This window comes from Colobus angolensis, unplaced genomic scaffold (genome assembly GCF_000951035.1).
Source record: "Colobus angolensis palliatus isolate OR3802 unplaced genomic scaffold, Cang.pa_1.0 Scaffold75, whole genome shotgun sequence".
Classification (NCBI taxonomy): Eukaryota; Metazoa; Chordata; class Mammalia; order Primates; family Cercopithecidae; genus Colobus; species Colobus angolensis.
Genome location: NW_012121265.1, coordinates 5,333,737 through 5,351,784, shown reverse-complemented (window position 1 = coordinate 5,351,784; position 18,048 = coordinate 5,333,737). Strand labels below are relative to the sequence as shown.

General features: G+C 38.1%; 2 protein-coding genes across 3 annotated transcripts in view; one reads left to right on the top strand and one right to left on the bottom strand.

Moving 5' to 3' along the window:
- Positions 1-17,097, bottom strand: part of DCLRE1A (DNA cross-link repair 1A) — a 19,680-nt gene extending 2,583 nt beyond the window's left edge. The window contains exons 1-9 of one of the 2 annotated variants that reach the window (XM_011927849.1): positions 16,846-17,097; positions 15,210-16,343; positions 11,782-13,443; positions 10,020-10,153; positions 8,500-8,618; positions 6,593-6,733; positions 4,877-5,022; positions 3,943-4,097; positions 160-301 (exon numbers count right to left, since the gene is read on the bottom strand). In XM_011927849.1, the coding sequence (XP_011783239.1) occupies positions 160-301; positions 3,943-4,097; positions 4,877-5,022; positions 6,593-6,733; positions 8,500-8,618; positions 10,020-10,153; positions 11,782-13,443; positions 15,210-15,669 (2,959 nt within the window). In that variant the 5' untranslated portion in view covers positions 15,670-16,343; positions 16,846-17,097. Of the gene's footprint in view, positions 1-159; positions 302-3,942; positions 4,098-4,876; positions 5,023-6,592; positions 6,734-8,499; positions 8,619-10,019; positions 10,154-11,781; positions 13,444-15,209; positions 16,765-16,845 lie in introns of those variants that run through there. The other variant, XM_011927847.1, reaches the window with a different exon arrangement.
- The window catches only part of NHLRC2 (NHL repeat containing 2), a 54,883-nt gene continuing 53,815 nt past the window's right edge, over positions 16,981-18,048 (top strand). Inside the window, exon 1 of the mRNA XM_011927850.1 lies at positions 16,981-17,543. Within this exon, the coding sequence (XP_011783240.1) occupies positions 17,366-17,543 (178 nt within the window). The 5' untranslated portion in view covers positions 16,981-17,365. The remainder of the gene's footprint in view (positions 17,544-18,048) is intronic.

Below are 18,048 nucleotides of genomic sequence, written 5' to 3'. Positions count from 1 at the left end.
CAGGATGGTCTCGATCTCCTGACCTCGTGATCCGCCCGTCTCGGCCTCCCAAAGTGCTGGGATTACAGGCTTGAGCCACCGCACCCGGCCTGAACTTTACTTTTTTAAAAATGTAAAGTAATTATAAACATTAAAAGTTAGAAAATTTAATAACTATACCATATATTGAAATGTTTCCTTTGGTCTGGGGAATAATATCTGCTATTCTAGTGAACTTGTTAGAGTGTGTCCATCCTGTAGGTCGAAACGCCAAAATCTGATTGTATTTCCCACCATACTTCTTCAAATGATTCTGTAAGCCCTATTAAATAAAAATAGCACATTGAGGTCAATGAAGACAGGTTATGTGGAATAAAACAGACTGATTAAAGATGTTACACTGGTGCAGGTGTGGGGAGTTTTCACTTTTTAAGCATTAGCTTCAACAACCTAGTGCCATGCTTCTAAAAAATAATCACTGAAAAAATATACAAAATATTTTCTCCTTTATTTATCTGAAGTTAAACAAGTACCGTCTGGAAAAAAAAAGTATAACAAGACAACTTTAAACACAAGCAAATAGGTATAAACAAATTACAATTCCGATAGCTACCAAAAACAAAAACAAAACTACTCTCCAAATCTTACTCCACAGAGATAATATCAACAATGGTATCAACAATGGTAAACACCAATGCAAACATATCTCCATGCATATACACCAAAAGGGGATAGCTAGGTGGATAGAAATAATTTTATGTGAATGGCATTATACTCAACACAGAGATACATTTTACAGCTGCTTAATAGCATTCTTTTCAGGTGTTTAAGACTTTTACCCTTTAAACATGAACTAGATTTATTTTAAAACTTTTCATACCACTATTGTTGGAAGTAATATGCTCCCCTTATAAGTCGTGAGTAAAATAAAACTTCCCTAAAGTAATCATAAATGATGACATTTGATAAAACTCTTAGAAAATCAATGACCGAAGTTCAGTCTTTGAAAGATAAGAGAAATCCAGTTACAAATAATAATGGCATGAGGGATACAAAAAAATCTAATAGTTTTGGTCTAGAGACTAAAACCCATAGTTTCAAAGACTTAGAATGAATAATAAAATTCATTTTGTTGATGAACTGGTAACAATCCTTTGATCTCTCTTTTGTATCAAATAAGAGCCTTTTATTAATTAGAAGTGAATATAAAAATACCTACCATAAGACAACCATATTTCTTACCAATTACTATGCACACCAAAAAAGTTAGTTATTGATACGTAACTAAATTTCCATTTCAATATTCTTGGCTCTGCAAATTTGCAAGTTTTTGCCTTGCTCAGTCTAGGACCTAGCTAATGTAATATTATTTGTTTAATCACTATTCCTTCTGCCCTTGTCCTCACAAAGAAAGAAAATAAGAAACTGAGGTTTAGAGTAATTATACATATAATACATAAACTGAGTCCAACTTTCAACACACATCATCAAACCTATCCATTCATATTTGTCTCTGCAAAACCATCCAGAAGAATTAAATGATAACTAATATTTGATTTTTGTGGGACAAATTAGAGTTACCACAAAAACATCATTAACCTGTACCATAAACAAAAACTTCGGATATTATCATATAAGCCAAATCTACAGAAAAAAAGACTACCAGCAGCTACAAGTAGCCCATTAACCACAATTTGAGAACTATTCAACTATTCTCATGAGGAAATTTATTAAGAATAGTTTAGTCAATATGAAATCCCTGATTTATGACTTGTCTCTCTCTATTGGTTTATTTGTAACCAGTTTGGGAGAAAAATACTTTTTGCAATGTTACTAGAAGTATGTTTTCAGCATGCAAATAATCATCTATAACATCACTGTTATAACAATTTACCACAATCAATCAGTCAGGTTTAAATCAGTTGGTAGTCACCTATGTAGCACATACGTGAACTTGGGATGTTGAACTAGATAGCATGAATGGTATTATTTATAGCCTTTCAAAGGCTTTCAGGCATACCCTGGGCACCTTGAAAACTGTATTAGGATTACCTTTTCACAAAAAGTAATTATCTCTCATGAAATACAATTCTTGACTGGTAAAAAAAAAAAAATTGGCTCTAATGACAAACAACAGCTTCTGCTCCATGTGTGTTTTGGAGGTAAGAAATCTTCCGAGGCCAGGCGCGGTGGCTCACGCCTGTAATCCCAGCACTCTGGAAGGCCGAGGCAGGCGGATCACGAGGTCAGGAGATGGAGACCATCCTGGCTACCACGGTGAAACCCCGTCTCTACTAAAAATACAAAAAATTAGCCAGGCGTGGTGGTGGACGCCTGTATTCCCAGCTACTCGGGAGGCTGAGGCAGGAGAATGGCGTGAACCTGGGAGGCGGAGGTTGCAGTGAGCCGAGACCAAGCCACTGCACTCCAGCCTGGGCGACAGAGCGAGACTCTGTCTCAAAAAAAAAAAAAAAAAAAAAGAAATCTTCCAAAAATATGTAGGTAAATGAGGGACAGGGGAAGATAAAAAGCTTTTCACAATATGCCGTTTTATATTTTTGTTTTTACCGTTGTGAATGTATCACCTATTTAAAAACATTTTAAATATGTATTTCCATTATCATTACTAGAATGTTTAATAAACAAATATTAAAAGAAAAAAAAGAAGTCTTCAAAAAATCAATACCCAGTCACTTTAATGGAGCAAGGGGAGGGATGATTGAAGGCAATACCAGTAAATATCCATTCCGGTATTACATAGTTGCTAGGGTCAGTGTGGAGGAAAAGAGGATACAGATTTCACTCTCTGCAAGCTTACAGCCTAGTGGGCAGGTCAGTAAACCCCACCTCCTAATGGAAACCACCTGCCCTTTCTCAGCTTTTTCTATCTCTCATCATGTATTATACCATCGGCACCTAGGAGCCTTACAGATTGACCTTTTCACAAAGAACTTGTGTTTTATTATAAAATCCTAAATGTGGAAACATACAGACTTGACGACTATCAAAAATATAGATTTAATGACTCCAGATCACTCCTCCAAGGACACTAGCCTCAAAAAATCATTCAGAATCAACATTTCTGAGTTATTAAAACCAACTTGAATTCCTGTACTAAAAAGTTATGCTTACGCCAGACGTGGTGGCTCATACCTGTAATACGAGCACATTGGGAGGCTGAGGCAGGCGGATCACTTGAGCTCAAGAGTTTGAGATCAGCCTGGCCAACATGGCAAAACCCCATCTCTACTAAAAATACAAAAATTAACTGGGCATAGTGGCACATGCCTGTAATTCCGGCCACTTAGGAGGCTGAGGCATGACAATCGCTTGAACTTGGGAGGCAGAGGTTGCAGTGAGCCAAGGCTGCACTACTGCACTCCAGCCTGGGCAATAGGGTGAGACTGCTCAAAAAAAAAAAAAAAAAAAATACACTTGAGTAGTAGTGAAAACCTAAATCTTGTTTAAGTTGGGATTTGTAAATATATGCTCTCTACAAGAAGGCCATAAGCATCAGAACGCACAGTCTGTAGGGTGGTAGGCTGTGAGAGAACTGTCAGAGAGGAAGAGGTGGCCCTCTTTCTGTTCAAAGTGGATGCACCTCATTACCTATTTTTCAGGTCTTGCTCAGAATTATTCTTCTGAATAATCTTGCTCATCAATTATTCTCTTATCTTAGATTCTCTCTGTCCCTCACAACATAAAAATCCCCATCTCTGATGGCCAACAAACAAGCAACCCTCCTCCCTTTGGCCATCAAAGTATCCAGCCCCTCTTCACGCCATGCTCTAGTCTTCCTGTCTCCATTGCCTCACCTTTCATTCATTCTTTTTATTTCATAAACACAATAACAAATGTGAAAATATTCTATTATAATTGAATTCCTCTAAGTTAAATGTAGTTTAAAATCATAAGATTACCTTTTTTAGTTCACCCTAAAAGACATATCTCTTGAATGCTTACCTTAAAATTAATTTGCATCATTGGGAGAAGGTGAACCAATGAACTGCACATGTCGGTAGTGATGAGTGAATTAATTTCTGGTATATTGAGGCACTGTAGAGTTTTATATTTTTCCTGGGTCATGCCCACTTTTGAACCTAAAACATCAGCAATGGCTATGGGCAAAAGAAAAGATTAAAAATAGTAAACGTACAGCTTGTGAAAAAAATAGTTACAGCTTAAGCAAATTTTAAGGTAAGAATTTACCAAATAAAAGGAAATTAAAAACATTCACACTTTTACCATGATATCTCAAAAAGACAGAATCATTTTGTTAGTTTACTGTGTGGAATAAATTGTGAGAAAACCAAATAATTTATTTTTAAAGGCTTACTATTTACTATTTAAAAACTGCAAAAGTGTATAGAAAGTGGATAGAGGAAGGGACGGAACTAAATTTGAAGAAGTTAAAAGCCTCGGCTTTATCATCTTTAATGTTTGATATAATGTGGCCATACTTAAGAAGAAATAGAAAGTATTTTGCAAATTAGTACAATACTACCTGGACAAACTAAGTTATACATCCAGAAATCATTTAGAAACAAAAATTAAAACTCATTGCTAACATAATTATTATCCTCAAAGAATGCAGCAATACAACTATGCATTACTCATCTTTCAAAGTTTACTAAATAATAATGTAGCATGGGCAGTTGCTCTATAAATTTCTTATATCTAGAAAGCCTAAATTAAACACACTTATCAAATGTTTCCCGAAAGTCAAACCTTTCAAAGATTAAATGTTTCAAACTATCAAATTTTCCTTCAACTTCAAAGGTAATATTGAATCATTACAGGAAATAATTATCAAACGCAAGAGTAGAAACTTAAAGGGTTTTATGCAAAAAGAATCTTTATAATATATTAATGTAAATTAGATACACCTATCACTCACCTAGGAAGACTTTCTCTTTTCCAATAGAGTAAGTGCCACAGACAACAAGAGCATGTGGGTTTAGAGTTAGAGCCTCAAAGGCAGTATTGATGGCAAACTGGATAACCTCTTGCTGAGATGGAAAGGTGTATTCTGGGCTACAATATCTGTAATATGGAAACATGGTACTTACTAAAAGAACAATAAAAAAGCCATCACCTTAAGCTGGATGCTATTTTAGAAAACAAGCGTTAGCAACTTATATACAACAGCAGTATAATATATTAACACCACAAGTTATCTCACTGCCTGTAGTTAGAATTATTTACCAGTTACTACTAACTTATGATCAAATTGTAAGTTTTCAATACATCTTTTTCATTATATTTCTTTTATCACTCTCAAAAAATTGTCTTTTTGAAGACTTTTTTCCCCAAGAATATTTCTAGCAAGCCAGCTATTTTAGTTATAAATTATAAAACTCAGTATCTTTTATTTAACTCCAAACACTATCAAAAAATCATATTGATAAGGATTATATCTGGACTAAAGATTGACTTAATAAAAAATGATTAAAGTAATGAAACTAAACATGAATTTAGTGAAACAGTTTTAAATCAGTTAATATTGACATGGTTGATACTAATATCATTCTTTACAGACACAGAATATATATACTATGTGTATATATACATATATGTGTACACACACACACACACACACAAATACAACAGATCCAGTTGGGTCTATCTCCATACAGTATAACTCAGCGAAAAATTAACTCTAAGCTACTATCTACCTATCTATATTTGAGATGAAAAGTAAGCACTTTTTCACTAAAAATGTAATAAGCCACAAAAAACAAACATTTTTCCCAGTTTTTGGAATTGTTTTTGCTAGTCAACCATTAGAGAAGAGGAAGAAAAACTTCCTCATTAAAAACCCATGAGGAAATTCAGAATCGTATCAGAATAGAACTAGGTAACAAAAAAGGTTCTTTTTTTTAAAAAAAAAACTTATTTTCTTAATTTATCTAGTGCTTAAAACTCATATAGAAGAGTGGAAAAATCAGTTACAATGTGAGAAAACTGGATGCAGAAAGACCATCTTTTACAAAAATATCGCATCCAAATGTACTTCTTGAAACAGGTTGAAATGGTTAAGATAATTTCTAACAAGTTGATGAGATATTTTAATATATAAAATCACATCATATACCAGAAATATATACAATTTTTATTTACTTAATAAAGTTAGGGAGAAATACATACACAGTTAAAATGTAATGGCTTATGCCATTATATTTATAGTACTCAGGAATTCAAAACTGTCACTTATAAATTATCTTTTTAAGAAAAGAACAACAGTAACTTTGGATACCCAAAAACAGAATCACATTTTGGCCTCTGTCTTCTCTTCACAATTAATAGCTACGCAGTTACTCTTAAAAGGGTGTCTTCCTAAAGTTTGCTCCTAAGTTTTTCTTCCTTGTTTAACAGGATTCTCATATAACATGTTTTCAAAAATAAACCACAAAAAAAAAAGAGCTGTAGTCAGTTAACACATGCAATCTCAAATTTGCCCTTAAGCAAGTATATATAGATTTTTCAAACAGCATCCCTCTGATAAAGAGCCTTAAAATAATAATTGGCAATAAGCCGTCATTTTGATAACCATAATACAGAGAGCAAAGGCTGTCAGTGGGAAAACGAAGCACACAAAAAAAGCCTCTCTTACGTGGTATCTAAGTACAGCATATGGACTTTCCGGTCTGCAAGAAGAGAATGTTCCATGCTGGGATCTGCCCTGAAGTCTCCCGTGTGTAATATGACAGTACCATTGGGAAGATAAAAGAGGATCATGACAGCACCTGGACAGCTGAACACAAATTTCAAAAGAGTGTTCTTAACACAGGCAAGCACCTAAAGGAACAGTATCTATTTCAATTATCACCAAGTTAGCACACTTTATTAGCTGACCACAACGACATAGCATTGCACTACAGAGGAAATGCACACTTCAACTCAAGGAAATTTACATCATAAAAAGAACTGGTGTGCAGGAAAGGCAGACCCAGGTTGCTCAACCTCCACACATTCCCAAGAACAGCATGTCTTTAGGATTGGCCCTTGGCTGGCTCCTGGGAAATGAACTCTGAACCCTAGGAATATTATGCCTGGTAAGACTGTTTTGTATGCCTGAGACATCGAACTATGTGATACTAGCTTGATGCTAACTTTGTGATCTATGGTGAAAACCCCATAAAGTTGAAATTAAAAATCAGAACTTGCCCGCCCATGGTGGCTTATGCCTGTAATCCCAGCATTTTGGGAGGCTGAAGTGGGCGGATCACCTGAGGTTAGGAATTCGAAACCAGCCTGGCCAACACAGCAAAACCCCGTCTCTACTAAAAATACAAAAATTAGCTGGGTGTGGTGGTGTGCGTCTGTAATCCCAGCTACTTGGGAGGCTGAGGCAGGAGAATCGCTTGAACCTGGGAGGCAGAGGTTGCAGCGAGCTGAGACTGTGTCATTGTACTCCAAACTGGGCAAAAAGAGCAAAACTCCGTCTCAAAAAAAAAAAAAAAAAAAAATCAGAACTCAAACTGGCAATTAAAAAAAAAAAAAAAAGACAGCAAAATTAGCAGACAAAAACTTAAAGGCAACCTAATGTAATAGCTTGGCCTGGATTTTAGGAAACCTATATTTAGTCTTCTTTCTCTTCATCTATGACCTCTATGGTACAGAGGGCTAACATTCTATGGAAAGTAGAAAGCGGCAGAGTTGATAACATGAATGTGTTTTGACAACATGAATGCTGATAGTACTTTATATTAAAAGAAAAAAAAGAGGGAAAAATGGAGGCTATTTCCAAGAAAAAAAAATCTTCAAAATCTTTAATATCTGAAGCCTGAATGATTTCTTAAAGAGGGGTAGGAGGAGATAAAACTGACCCTCTAGTATCCGAATGGAGTACAAGCTGTTAATTTATATATATGATACTAAAGAAAATGGCAAAATGTTATTTTGCAAAGAACAGCAGCAACAATATGTTAAGGTATTTTAAAAAATAAGATGGAATCTCAGATGTCAAGTGTAGTAATTTAAACCAGATTAAAAAATGGGTTAGATAACATTTAGAGGATCCCTTTAATTTTAATCTTTGATTCTATAATTGGGCACATTTTTCTTTTTTTTTTTTTTTTTTGAGACGGAGTCTCGCTCTGTCACCCAGGCTGGAGTGCTGTGGCCAGATCTCAGCTCACTGCAAGCTCCGCCTCCCGGGTTCACGCCATTCTCCTGCCTCAGCCTCCCGGGTAGCTGGGACTACAGGCGCCGCCACCTCGCCCGGCTAGTTTTTTGTATTTTTTAGTAGAGACGGGGTTTCACCGTGTTAGCCAGGATGGTCTCGATCTCCTGACCTCGTGATCCGCCCGTCTTGGCCTCCCAAAGTGCTGGGATTACAGGCTTGAGCCACCGCGCCCGGCCTGGGCACATTTTTCAAAAGGAGAAATATCTTACTCAAGTTTTAAGAAATATCAAGCATATTAATTATAATGAAAAAAGTTATTAAATAATCATGCCAATGTGTTGTCCTTTTGAACATTTAAAAAAATGTGCTATTAAGATGACTTTAATACTTACTGATTGGCATCAAGCAAAACAACTTTGACATCATTCACGACACATTCAGTGTCCAGTGGTAATGGATGAATATATTGTTCTTGCACATGAAGCTTGTTCTTCAGCAAATTGCCAGTTATCTGCAAAACAGGACGTGCTTATTGCTGATACAGTAAAACACTAAATAAGTATTTTATTTCATATCTAATTTAGAACCATAGCATCTTAATAACATCCCTTTTCCTGCTCATATTTAAGTAAACACTCCACAACGCCAGGAAGAATTTCCTATAATGGCTGTGCCACTACTCTTCTTGAACATCGTCACTGACTTCACCTCATCTGTGAAGAGTCCACCCTCACTATGACATACAAAAGCCTGAGTGATCTGGTTCCAGCCCATTCCTGTGAGTTTGTCTCCTGTTATTCCCTACCTTGCGTTCTAGCCATTTTGAATTATCTGAAGTGCCTGGAATGGGCATATTTCTCAGGTGCCTGTGCCTTTACATAAACTTTATTCTCTACCTAGAATGCTCTTTCCTCTGCCTGGTCCTGGAATCAGACAGATTTGCATACAAGTTCAGACTCTGCCATTAGTATCTCTGTGACCTGGGGCATGTCACTTCACTTCTCCAAACCTCAGGTGTTTCATTAATAAAAAGAATTCTTAAAGCACGCTTCAAGAATGCTGTGAGGATTAAATCAAATCCTAGTTCAAGCCTTTAGTAATGAGCATTAAAGTGTTCACTTTTTAATAATTAGTTCAAGGTATCTTTCAAAACTGTGTCTAACCTTAGCCCAGGACAGGGTAAAGCACTCTCTTCTCCCTACTCCTAGGTACTCCATTCATTTTTCTATTATAATACCAATCCCAATGTGGCATTATTTATGAATGTTTCCTCTGGAGGTTATAAGCTCCTTGAAGCTCGATACAGTCATGTCCCTCAGTATCTGCAGAGGACTGGTTCCAGGACCCCCGGAGGACACCAAAATCTCAGGATGCTCAAGTCCTTTACACAAAATAGCACAGTATTTGCATATAACCTATGCATACCCTCTTTAAATCATCTTTAGATTAATTATAACACCTAATACAATGTAAATTCCATGTAAATAGTTGTTTTACTATATTTTTAAATTTGCATTACTTTTCATTGTTGTATTAGTTTTTATTTTTGAATCTTTTCGGTTGCAGTTGGCTGATTCCATGGATAGGGCACTCACAGATACAGCAGGCTGACTGTATTTTGCCTAGAATCCATTTAGGCTTTCAGTGAATGTTTACTGAATGCAACTTCTTGTTTTTAGTACTTCGTGAAATAGTTTATCTTTTGTTTCCATGTAATAAAACATACGGTTTTCTAAAAACTGAAACTCGATGTTAACTCGTTTAAGTTTAGAACTTTTATGTGGAATATGTTTTCTCATATTTTTTTCTAGTAGAATGAAAGATCTGACTGTTTTAATTATTCTTTTTTAACGAAATTGCTTAGAAATTCACAGCATTCTACAAAGCCAAAAGTTAGAATACTAAAACTTACCTCACTACAATAAACTGGAAATGTGAAGTGTTTAGACAACCCAGCATAATGATCAGAATGAAAATGTGTGAGGAAATAGGCTGTGCAACCTTCAACCATGCCATACTGAAAGGCATCAACTGTAAAGCCAGTTCCTGCAATAAAAATACCGACACAGCAGGCTGAGCAAGAGCTAACAAAGACACTCAATTTGATGATAAATACTGAATGAACCCTCTATACTCTTTACCTCTTATTTCCAATTTAACTATATTTAAAAACTTATACCACATAAATTTAGCAAAAGGTAACACTAAAGATGAGACTGTCTTAAAAGTTTCCACCAGGTATCTCGGTATAGAGAACTTTATTTGTGAATAACTGCACCAAAGAATTTTTTAAAATTCTAGGTTACAAACCAATTACTTCTTCGTTTTAACTAATACTTTCATAATACTTAGCACTTGACTTCTGCAAAACAGCAAAAGGAGAATGCTAACTTTCTTTTAAAACATGAATTCTCAATGGGGGCAGTATTGATCTAAGGAAGCCAAAATGCTTGAGGGCCAACATAATCTCACATATGACACAAACGACGTATCTATCATCTTTGAATTTCGCTGCACAGTCAAACTGGAGAAGAGGGGTGGGAAACAAGAAAAAAAATGTCTAAAAAGGTTCCTTAGAGGAGCAGTGACGAAGAAGAGGTTGAGAAATACTATTGTAAAATGTGTTCATGCAAGAAATAATTAAGTGTACTGACTGGCGATGTGCAAATAAATAAGCATAACTTCTCAATTCTACTGAGGCTTATCAACACATGGTTTTAGGATCATTTAAAGTACAGAAAATTGGCCGGGCTCGGTGGCTCACGCTCGTAATCCCAGCACTTTGGGAGGCGGAGGCAGGTGGATCACAAAGTCAGGAGATTGAGACCATCCTGGCTAGCATGGTGAAACCCTGTCTCTACTAAAAATACAAAAAAAAATTAGCTGGGCCTGGTGGTGGGTGCCTGTAATCCCAGTTACCTGGGAGGCTGAGGCAGGAGAATGGCGTGAACTCGGAAGGTAGAGCTTGCAGTGAGCTGAGATCACGCCACTGCACTCCAGCCTGGGTGACAGAGCGAGACTCCGTCTCTAAATAAATAAATAAAATAAAGTACAGAAAATTAATCAAAATAATTATTAAAAACACCACTTGTGTTACGAAGTATATAACTGCTATTCTATATATAAATGCTATATTGAACAAATTATAGATCTAGAACATCAATAAAGCACTTTAAAAATCTTGCAGCAACCAAGTATATGAAAGGGCAGAGAAACTAAGTTCTAATACGGTTTTTAAATTTTTGGCATTTACCATGATAGGTAAAACCTGTGATATTTCCCATCTTTGAAACTATTTAGTACTTTGTATTTCTCACAAGCATTTAGAGGCTGCTTTTTATTATAGTTATTTATAGAGATGCCTTTCCTCCTTTTGTATTAAGCTGAATCCCTACTCCTCTCTTACTAATCTTTCTATAGCCTGTAATATCTACCTAACTAGTATAGTCACTTACATAGAAGATATGTTTAATAGAAACTTGATGAACTGAATGGAGCAAAAAAAAATAAAATAGGCAAAAACCAGATCTACGTTAGAGGCTCATGAAGTATCACAAAAGCAAAGGAAACACATACAAAAAATTGTTTCATACACACACACACAACAGGCAATAAACACAAAGTTCAAAAATGTTGTCTTTGTTGATATATTGCGTACTGATATTTCAACTTACCAGGTATTTTCTTATAGAATGGACATGTCTTTTTTCTTGATCCTCCTACATTAGATGACTCTGGGATTTTCTTGTTCCCCCTTTGCAGCCCACCATGAGCTGATTTTGTGAACACTTTGACTTTACTTAAATTGACTGCTTCAGATTCAGTATTAATAAGGTGATCTGATCTCTTCTGATACACTCCTTCCTGCAGTGAATTTGACTTTTTACGTCTCTTTTTTTGACGCTGTGACCTTGCACTAGAAAGTTCCACAGAAAGCTGACTCTCATTTAAATTACTTGCATCAAATTCTAAATCACTTAAAGATTTTTCTGCCTTCCTCTTGCACTGCGAGGACCTCTTATTATTAGGACTTGGAACTGGATTGAAGTTTATCCCTTCTAGTGCACTTTCCCCTAGCAATTTTTCTTCTTTTCTTTTGGGAGGTAGTCCAAAATACACACCTATATCCATTTGCTTCATTACCTTGGTAGAAGGATGTCTTGCATTACACTCAAGACCAGAAGGCAATATTTTCAAATACTTAGGAGCAGGTGTACTAGAAAAGTTTTCTGTATTTAAAATTGTAGCTTTACCAACGGGCACACCATCTAATGCCTTTCTGCAGAAACATGCTGAGTTAGTATTATTCTTAGCATTCAAGTTCTCACTTGATAATTTTCTAATTTTACTTTGGGTTGGTTGGGAAGAAAGATATCCTTCTCCCTGACTTTCAAAAGGTTTCAACATTGAACTCTTAACTAACGGAAGAGAAACCTGATTGTAAACAGCTGATTCTTCAATTACCTGTTTCTGTTTATTTGATTGAGCTGAGTGAAATTCTGGCTCATCTTGTTTTGCTTTAGCTACCTGATGAACAGAAGCAGCAAGCTGCCCTGCCCATGCAGGTGGAAACAACACAAAATCACCACCAGTACATGCCAGATCGTAAGGCAAAGTACTCTCATTATTCTGGGAAATAGGTTGAGACAAATCATTTAGACTATTGTATCTATACAGTCCTTCATGATACTTATCCTGAGTTAAGAAGCTGTTCACTTCGTGGCAGCTCTCATCCTGGTCCTTCAGTAAGAGACCATGTCGTTTTTGAAAAAAAGCACAGCTGTCATCTTCTTCGAGGCTGCCATCTTTAGAGCTTTCAGTAAAAAATAGTTGTTGTTGTGAATCATCCAGTTTTTCATCGATATCATGAGTGTCTTCATCACTTTGAAGTGGAGAATAGGAGATTCCATAGTCGCTAAAGTCATTATCTGGCAATGGCAAATTTATGTGTTCTGAGTTGTTTGCAAGACGCAAAGCAACTCCTACCAGTTTGTCATTCTCAACAAATTCTGTAAATTGTAGAGCTTGTTGGGACGTTTGGATATTAGCAGAAATCTTTTCACTGGCTTTGGTTGGAGATGGAGACTTTTTTAAATACTGTGTCATCAGTAAGGGATCACTTGAAACCGAGTTATCGGTTTGGCTCTGATACGAAGACCATCTTTCCTCAAGGCTACAAAGAACACCTGACTTGGTCTCACTGAAACTGCCACCTGATGCAGGTGATGGGCTGCTAAAAGGATGATCACCAGCCCTGCTTTGAGCTAGCATGAAGTGAGTGTATCTCTTGTAATGAAAAGGAATGGTTGAGGTACACAGAAGACCCTCAGGACACTCTGAAATTTTAATAAAGAAAAAAAATTACAGGATCAAAGAATATACTAAGCTTTGACAACATTAGCAGTATAAATTGGGTTCCATTATTTAACATTCACATTGTATACAATAAAAAGTAACAATTTTAATAAGAGTAGTTATAACTGTTGATACGCTGAACAAGTTTTAGATTCTATTCTAAGAATAGAATTTGAGAAATTGGTTAATTATAAGGCTTTACTAATTTGGAAACTATTCCCTGTCATACTACCATGATTGAGAAACTTTCTATAAGCCATCTTGGCATATCCCTGTATATGTTAATTTCCAGGTATATCAAAAAATGACACCTCCCTCCCCTCAAAAAAGATGTTATATTTCTTATATTAAATTAGAAAACATCATAGCTTACAACCTAACTTAAAAATGTCTCTTAAAAGCATTTGTTATAGAATGGAATTTAATTCAAGAGAGCCATCTGAGAGTCTATTCACAGGAGTTTAGTGAAAAACTGAAAGAAAATTTTTTTGAGATGGCTTCATCCATGAGACATTTCACCCTAAGGTCTTCAACCATGGACTCCAATTTCCATTCTTGATTTTCAAGTTACATGAAAGCAAATTACTAGCAAATTTATGAGGTTTTCACTTGCTATCCTTTTATGGGAAAGGCTAATGCCAAATTTAAAGAAGAGGTTTTTTTTGTGTGTGTATTCATGCGTACTTTAAAATAACTACAGGTTAACAATAAAATTTATTCTGAATCATAGCTAACATGAAAGCCATATTGAGTATTTTTTTATTTTACCGAATTTAACTTTTTAAGATGAAACTATATATGGAATATAAATGATTTTAAAATATAAAAATAATCACAACAACCCGTTGTCCATATATATTCCAAGTAGGATTTTCTACGTTAAATACCTATTACATATTTTAAAAGATAAAAAACAGCATACTTTTATTATCATTTGACACATTTATTGTTAGAATCTTAATCACCTAAGACTCCCTCACAGTTCCTCTTCCTATATACATTAGCATGATGACTAAAACATAACCATATTTAGAAACCATACTATATCCATCCTTTTTTTTTTTTTCAGACAAGGTCTCACTCTGTCGCCCCTGCCAGGCTGGAGTGCAGTGGCATGATCACAGCACCCCATAGCCTCCACCTCCTGGGCTCAGGTGATCCTCCCATCTCAGCCTTCCAAGTAGCCCACCACACCTGGCTAATTTCTGGTATTTTTTTTGGTAAAGACGGGGTTTCACCATGTTGCACAGGCTGGTCTTGAACTCCTAGGCTCAAGTGATGCGCCTGCCTCGACCTCCCAAAGTACTGGGATTACTGGCATGAGCCACGGTGCCCAGCCTATTTATAGTTTTCTAAGAAGTTCCATAAAAATAACCAACTGGGCAAGTTACTTGACTTCTAAGAACTTTCGTCTATAAAATGTCAATACTACCTACCTTATATGGTGGTTGTAAAAGTCGGGTGAGTAAACAGTGTGAAAGTACTCAGCATAGTAAGGATTCAATTAACATTTATGGAAAATAATCCAGATACTTAGGAACTTTTATGAAATAACACAACGTATTTGAAGTGTTTTCTAGTCTGCCATTTTCTTTACTATTATACCGTTGACAAGTATGGTGTCTCCCAGTGTCCCACCTCTCTTTTAGTTTACTGCTTGCCTTCCTTGTTTCACTGAATTGGTATGTCTGACCTAACGAAGACTTTTTAGATTATTTAGAAACTGCTACCTTCTCTGCAGTCTTACCTGTTTCAGAGCGTGGTGGAGAATCCAAACATTCAAAAACATGCCATCGAGGTGTCTGCCCTATCAATGAGGAAAAAGGCATCTGGCAATTTGGACAGTATCCATCATAAACTGGACGTATCTTTGGGGACACGTGTTGGCTTTTGTAAGTTCTACAGAGCTTTCCTGGAGTAGTCTCCTTGTCTTGGGTGTGCTGAATATCATCTCCACAACTTGAATTCTGACTAGAAGCTACAGAAGTCTGACAATCTGCATTTTCAAGGGGCATTTCATGGTCCTTCACCTCTTTAGCTTCTGCGGCTCTTTTTCTGTTTCTATTCCGTTTTGACTGGTATTTTCCGTCTGTTCCGTTTCCAACAGATTTTAGAATATTTTTAGAGCCATTATCTGGATCAACTCGTTTTGGTTTTCTTTTAGATTTGTATTCCCAAATGTCTTCTTCGGAAATGTCTTCTAACATGGCAAAATGATTTTATCATTCAAGAAGTATTAATCTTAAGTAAATTGAGAGTCCATTTGTTGTCACAAAAAGTTATAGAATTATTTTGCTGAGAAAACAAAGGTAACAAAACCCCCACCAACTCAATGGGTATCTGGAGTGTTGGTAATGCACATATTGGCAAGCTACAAACCTTGTATCTGACAACACCTGCTGTTCCATACATACCACAATAAAACTAAGATAAACTTATCACAGGAGCAGCAACTGTGAAGTTCTCCATTATGGGTGCTATTTCGTTCAAATATCTTGTTCTTTTCCAGGACTTGATTCATAAAAATAAGAATAATACTTCGAAAATTAAGCACTAATGGGAAATATAGGTTCAACAGCTTAATTTTAGAACGAGCTTTGTAACATTGTTATGAAGCTACTGTCATTCTTTCTCTCAAGTGGACAACCGTCCAAATAATTCATAAATCCAACCACACTCCCTGGACACAAGTGGATCAACAGGTATCCCAAACACTAAATGGCTATCTCAGTTTGCCAACAAAACTAGTCACAACATAATCAAAGAGATGTGTAATTCGCAAAAAACTGCGAAGTCACTGCCATTATCCACGACTAGTGGATACTCAACCACTTCAGTTTCCCGGGACAGTCCATGATCTTCCTCCAGCAGCAATGAATCCCTGCACAGTGAACAAGAAAAGTTCAGATATGTGAAAAAAGAGTTAAAATATGTGAAAGGGTGGGCTTGTATTGAGGTCTGACTCCGTATTGCACCCATGGTTCCGAAGGTGGCCAGCCCTCTGGCCACTTCAAAACGGGGTCACATGCCAGCCTCTCCCTTATCTTTTGGCATTAGAGGCTGCAAGGCCAGGAAGCGGGGCCTTAACCCTCTCCAGAAAGCACAGCCAGCTCCAAAAAAAGCCCTCAGAGTCCTCCCCTTTTGAAGACTCTTAGGTCCGCCCTCAAGGACCCTCGCCGCCGCCCACCTGCCACTCGGCGCCCCAAGGGAGCCGCTCCAGCTGCATCCGCTCCCCTCCGCACCCCCACCTAAAAATCTGTTCGCACCCGCACTTTCAGCACTCCCAGATGACAAACCGCTGTATTTGTAAGTGAATGCCACTCGCGCCAGTCACTCCCAGCTTACAAAGCCTTCTCTCTGGAGGTTATCCCTACCCCCTTTACCTTTAGTGTCTTGGCGGGAACAACTTCCCGCTGTCAGCGCCGTGTCGAATCGGCGGATGCTGGTCAAAGAGAGAGACTTTAAAAATAATTTTAAAAAATAGGTTGCCCTTTTAAGTCCTACGGATTTATTGTATTTTATTTTTGTTCGAAAGCCTGCTAATTCCCAATGTGGAGGGTGGGGGATGGTTCCCTTTGCGCCTCTGGGACGGTCTTCCTGAGGCCTCATTCCATGTTGAATCAGGCGCTCTCAATGTCCAGGCTCGGCTGCGGCGTGGGGACCGAGAAGGGGCGGGGTGGGTCGGGACGGCGGTTTAATTGCGTGCCCGGGAAGTGCGCCGATTTGGACTTTTGGAACTTGGACGTATGCTTTAAAAAGAAAAAAGTGTCATTGGCGTGGAGTGGGGCTAGTGGAGGGTGAAGTGAATGCGCCGTTTGGAAACCACAGGACAGTGAACGTTTCGTCTCTCCCAGCGAGACTCTCCCGCGAGCCCGGCGGCCGCTTCGGGAGCCCGGCGGAAACATGGCGGCGCCCGGATCCCGTGGCCGCAGCCTCTCCGGCCTGCTCCCCGCGCAGACCTCGCTAGAGTACGCCCTGCTCGACGCCGTTACCCAGCAGGAGAAGGACAGCCTGGTCTACCAGTATCTGCAGAAGGTGGACGGCTGGGAGCAGGACTTGTTAGTACCCGAGTTTCCGGAAGGTGAGGGGCTGGCGTCGGGGTGGGGGCCCCTCCCGGCACCTCCCCTTCCTCGGGGACGGCGCCCTTCCCCAAAGCTGGGGGCTAAGAGGGTTTGTGTCGCTGGCGCCCCGGGGAGTGGCGGTTCGCCTAACGTGGGCCGCTGCTCGCGTACTCTGCAATTCCCAGGGGTCCCCAGGCGGCCACCGACTGGGGGGTTTCCCTGGCATGGGGATCCACATACTCGCCTGTGTATCCTGAGTCCCGCCCGTGCCTGATATTAGTCAAGTAGACACTCCGTAAGTGTTGTGTCCCCGGTGGCAATGATTGCAACATCCACACCATTCTCTCCATTCAGTGTGGTTCCCCAGTGTCGTCTCGTCATCTTTCGGCATCATCTTGACACTTACGGATCACTTTTTCATGTATAACACACTTTTTTTTTTTGATACGGTGTCTCGCTCTGTCTCCCAGGCTGGAGTACAGTGGCGTGATCTTGGCTTACTGCAACCTCTGCCTCAGCGTCCTG